Below are 5,000 nucleotides of genomic sequence, written 5' to 3' on the forward strand. Positions count from 1 at the left end.
AGAGGCTGCGGGCTGCGGCTCCCAGGCTGCGGGAGCGGAGAGGACCGCCAGCCACTACCTGCTGTGTTGCATTTTGGCAAACAAGCCCAGATCCACACGTCTGCCTTGTTGCCCGTTGCACTTATTATTGCACAGCGCTAGGACTCTTGTGCTGAGTTAGTCTGCCGCTGGATAGATCACGAACACATGACTATAAAACTTGCCTTCGAACAAAAGAATCGCAGCCTAATGGCGCGGGCAAGAAATTCATTCCATTCTGACTGGTTTTGGTTCGATGAATTAGCTCGCTGTGGGGAAGCCTGTATCTGATTTCTTTATGGTATGCATTAGTGATATTTCCTATCTGCTTATTTTTAGTTCCCACGATGATAAACAGAAATAATGGCAAACAATCAGACTTAACAATCAGTTCTTAACAACCAATTCAACTGTAAACTTAAAAGATAAATGGCCATTTCGTACTCAGAATTATCTTTCATTCATTTTTTACAAAGAATAAAGAGTCTAAAACTTAAAGAATGGAGTCCTCACAAGGTAGAACTCTCCTGTCCATATATTATCTCACAGGATCAGTTCATTAATTCAGATGAACGCCACACACAGGCCGGTATGTTACTCCGTCTCGGCTCAGAAATGCTGCCTCACCTTACCTAATGAATGGCAACAGGCCTGGGAAAATTTCGTTCCCACTTTTAATTAGTTGATTAAATAGGATGTATGTTACGTTGCATGACTGCAAAGCAAAATGTCACTCTTATGAGAACAATTGATTAAGAAAAAAAAAGTGAAAAAAATGGAGACCCCACGTGTTATAAAAATACTTGCGTCCCTCCTACTATGCGATACGATCATACAGCGTGTACTCACCCTCTAGTGCCAATGTTCCTCTTTGTCGGAGCCATGTAGTCTCCGGTTTGCCCTCTTCTCCTGTAGGCGCTGACGGGGGGCAGCAGAAGGCATGCTGTCACTGTCACTATCACCGCCGTCACCGCACACCGGCGGGCCCACCACCCACACCACTCTCGCATTGTTCTTGTCCTGTGCTTTCTGTGACCTTTTCCTGTGCTGCTGCAGCTGTAGGTGCTTTTGAGTGCGTATTGTAGGGGACACTAAGCTCTTTCATTGATCATTAGCAGCTGTTACTTCACTGTCGATAACACCAATGGTAAAGACCTGAGCATTGCCACTGTCACTGATTTGGAATTTAAGTAAAAGTATCTATTCCCTGGAAATGTGAAATACACTTAGAACACACTTATCAAATGCCGAGACGACACGTTTCAAGCAACTGTCCTAACAATAACATATGGGACAGTTCACGCCACAACCGACACAGACAAATGAGCCAAGCAATAAATCGAGCGCATTTTTTATAGTTTTTAAGACACTTATACGCTCGATGCTACAGGCTGTACGGCATCTTTATCGCGTGCTTGTCTGAAGGTCCAATTCAAGCCGCCTCCTAAATTCAGGCAAATTCGGCCAGGCGCACTTCAAATCACTGCCAATAAGTCAGCCAAATGCGCTGGCCAGACGTGCGCTACGAGATGGCATGTCACCCTCAGGATTCGCCTTATTGCTTTACAACGTCTTGTTCCTCGAACGCCGCTACGCCTTCGAGGGCAGCGGCGCTCGTCCTCGACCCGAGTCCCAAGGGAGTGGAAACGCGGATTTAAGCATTTGACGACTCGGCTATGGGGAATCGCAAAATATTTTCCCTCTCTATAAGCTTTTCGTTTATCATTTCTCATTATATTTGTAGATGCAATTAATATTATTATTTCTCTTTCACACCGTCATGAATCTCTAATCGCGGAACCATAACAATATACTCGCCTTGACCACCCGAGGCTTAAAAAATAACAAAAAGCAAAAATATTTAAATAAGAAAAAAAAAAAATACGAAAGACACCACGTGCGGATCTTATTCAACAGAGGACCCGATATGTATAACACGGCAGGTACAGAGCAAGAGAGCGAAGGGCTCCTCAGGCAAGGGTTTTAACAGCAGGAAACATGAGTCACCCATTACCATATAAGGACACGAAACGCCTTCCACAGCAAGTAGACAGAATCGGCGCCAACGATCTCAAGGTGAACAGCAGAAAAAAACAAACTGCTTTTCACACTCCAATGGCGTATCATGTGCAAGATTATGAGTATGGCAGATGGAAATTACCCTTTATCTGTGTCCCTCACTTCTGATCACATTCTTTACCCGCACAAAGAAAAGCATTGCGAATTGCGTCCGAACACAGTGATTTGCACCGTTTCGGACACGCTCTTGGGGTCTTACTATCGAGGAAAAGAAGAAGAAACAGGACCGTCGCTTTTAATATTTCAAGGAGCGGGGGACATAATAATAAATAAATAAATAAATAAATAGATACATAAATAAATAAATAAATAAAAGTAATATGAAAAAGAAAAGGAAATGCCCAGAATCGACAGTCAAGTGGAGGTTTATTTACCATGTTGAAAAGATGTGAAACCAGACCCCTTACGTTGAATGAGTCTGTAATCTATATTCGTTACACATCAAGAACATCATCGATATTAAGAACTCAAGTTGCATAAAGTTCCAATATTATCTTTCTTATGTTTTCATCATCTTGGCGTTTGAAGCATGAAAAGTTAACACCCATTTAAATATAAGCAAATTCATACAGTCACACGGGCAAAATAAATAAACAAACAAATAAAAGTAAATAAAGATATCATAAATTGCATTCGGTTTTTACTTCAAGTATTCTAACAGGGAGACATTTTCACAGGACTCGTTATCTCAAGTCAAGCAGAGTCCCATTTCCTTCCCTATAAATCAGCCGAAGCCATTCTCCTCCTCAAGCACTGCTCTCCTCCTTAGCCCCTTCTGCACCTCGTTTATCATCGTTTTCTACTGCTTATCTACGTTTACACTGGTCGCCACTGTGCCCTCGTAACAGAGGTTGGTAATTACGCCTCACTGTTATCCCGTGTTAAGAGTTCCTCAAATAGCCATTACCATGTACTAATACGTAATTGAGTTTTTTTAAGTTAATAGTAATAATACGAAGGTGTAAATACGTTTTATTTTCGAGAAAGTGTAACATGAAGCTGCGGTCCTACTGTTATAATCTGAATAAGTCTCATTAACCCTCAGATAACCTTAAATTACTTGCTATCATAACCCCGCCCTCATGGCTCTCACACCCTACCGAAAGCTGTCTCCAACAGTCACACTCACTTATCACAAATATGACACACTTGGGCACTCTTGACACCACACAGGAGACACTAACGAATTAACCATGTTCAACCTCCTTCGGTGATATTTCATCTTGAAGTGTTTACATCTAACACGCCCACCATGCGACCTCCCTCATCACGAAAACAATACCCATAACACACACACACACACTCGCCCAAGTCACGCCTGCCAACACACACGTCACAAAACACAGACCCAGACAGAGAGAGCGACGTGCTACAACCCACTAAATTAAACGCGCTGAGTCGGAGATAAAACCTTACAAACAAAAAGGAGCTGGAACCACGAAGAACGCCGCCATGATTGCCCTTAACCCGTGCGTTTTCTTGCCTCCGCGGCCGCTCAGTAGACCAAACAAAACGCTCTCTATCGGCTGCCCCTTAAACCCTTCGCTATACAAGTCCGTCCATTCATAGTGTTTGTGTATCTTGGCCATCTGTGGAAACAAATACGAATGCATATTAAGATGCTTGAATAAGAATCCCATTGATTCTCGTCACGTTGGGGGCCTTTGTAGATTTGTTTGAAACACCTGACGTACTATAAACTTGATAAATGAATGGAGTGATAAATTAATGAATCAGGAAATAGAAAGGTCGATAAATAGTAAGTAGGTAGGTAGGTAAACATATTTCGATTCACAGTAGGTGCTTCATGAAGTCTGTAAAACAGGAAAATAACGATTCTCAGTTAAACCCCATTAGAGGAAAATTAATCAATTGATGTGTTTTCAACGGAGCGTGCAACTTTTTTGTTTCAAATGGTAAGGAAACTGTGGAGGTTTAAGAGTAATTGAAGAAGTGTGCAAGAGAGAGAGAGAGTCAGGCAGACAGACAGACAGACAGACACAGACGTAGATAAGACAGAGACAGAGAGAGGAACAGAGAAATTAAGTTAGAAACAGAGATAAAAAAATGATAGAGAGAGACATACACACACTGAAAAGAAAAAGAGAGAAAGACAGACAGACATAGAGAGAGCGAGAGAGAGCATCCCTCCCAGGTGGTCTCGACGGGGATATGAATGCGTGAGCGACCGAGGGGCAGGTACAAAGCCAAGCCACCCTCGACGGGGAGGAGTGAGTGTCCGAGAAGCGGCTTCGCGGCTCGCAGACGATATCTCCTTCAGTTCTTCCTTATAAGTCCTCCTCACGCTCGGTGGCGGCCGCGGGGCGCACTCACGCGCTCCGCCGGCCGCCGGTGCGCTGCCGCCGAGATCGAGCGATAGCAACTCATGGCGAACGTAGTCATTTCGAGATAATCACTTCTGCCTGATACCAGTACCACAGGACTTCGCCAATATCTATTCACTGGGCATTATCTTTCCTTCTACACTTTACGAGTTCGGGTCGGTACCTGCGGGGGCAGAGGTGCGGCATGGGGTACTGGGAGATGGGGAGAGATAGGGGTGTTCGCATAGGTGGGGAAAAGGGGTATGGGGGAAAGGTAGGGGGGGTCGCAGAGATGGGGCATTGGGTATGGGGGAGGACGCAGAGGTAGGGCATTGGGTATGGGGAGGGTAGCAGAGGTAGGGCATGGGGTATGGGGAAGGATATAGGTGGATGGCTTACGCACGACAAATGGAACGCTGTCCTGGACAATCTTACTGCTCTGGTGTCCCGTTGAGGAGAAGGAGGGGGGGGGGGGCAGAATGGCGGGAGAGAAGAGACTGGCAAATGGGAAATACGAAGCAATGGTAGATGATGGGAAGAGGAATGAAACAGCGAATAATAAAAACAATACGACATAGG

At 44.5% G+C, this 5,000-nt stretch overlaps 1 protein-coding gene across 4 annotated transcripts in view; it reads right to left on the minus strand.

The window, feature by feature from the left end:
* Positions 1–5,000, minus strand: part of LOC125035251 (collagen alpha-1(IV) chain-like) — a 126,581-nt gene that overhangs the window by 69,428 nt on the left and 52,153 nt on the right. For 3 of the 4 annotated variants that reach the window (XM_047627522.1, XM_047627520.1, XM_047627521.1), the window contains exon 2: positions 868–1,225. The exons of the other annotated variant lie outside the window; for it this stretch is intronic. In XM_047627522.1, coding sequence (XP_047483478.1) covers positions 868–1,028 — 161 coding nt within the window. In that variant the 5' untranslated portion in view covers positions 1,029–1,225. The remainder of the gene's footprint in view (positions 1–867; positions 1,226–5,000) is intronic. 4 annotated transcript variants of the gene reach the window in all.

Source organism: Penaeus chinensis, chromosome 19 (assembly GCF_019202785.1).
Source record: "Penaeus chinensis breed Huanghai No. 1 chromosome 19, ASM1920278v2, whole genome shotgun sequence".
Taxonomy (NCBI): Eukaryota; Metazoa; Arthropoda; class Malacostraca; order Decapoda; family Penaeidae; genus Penaeus; species Penaeus chinensis.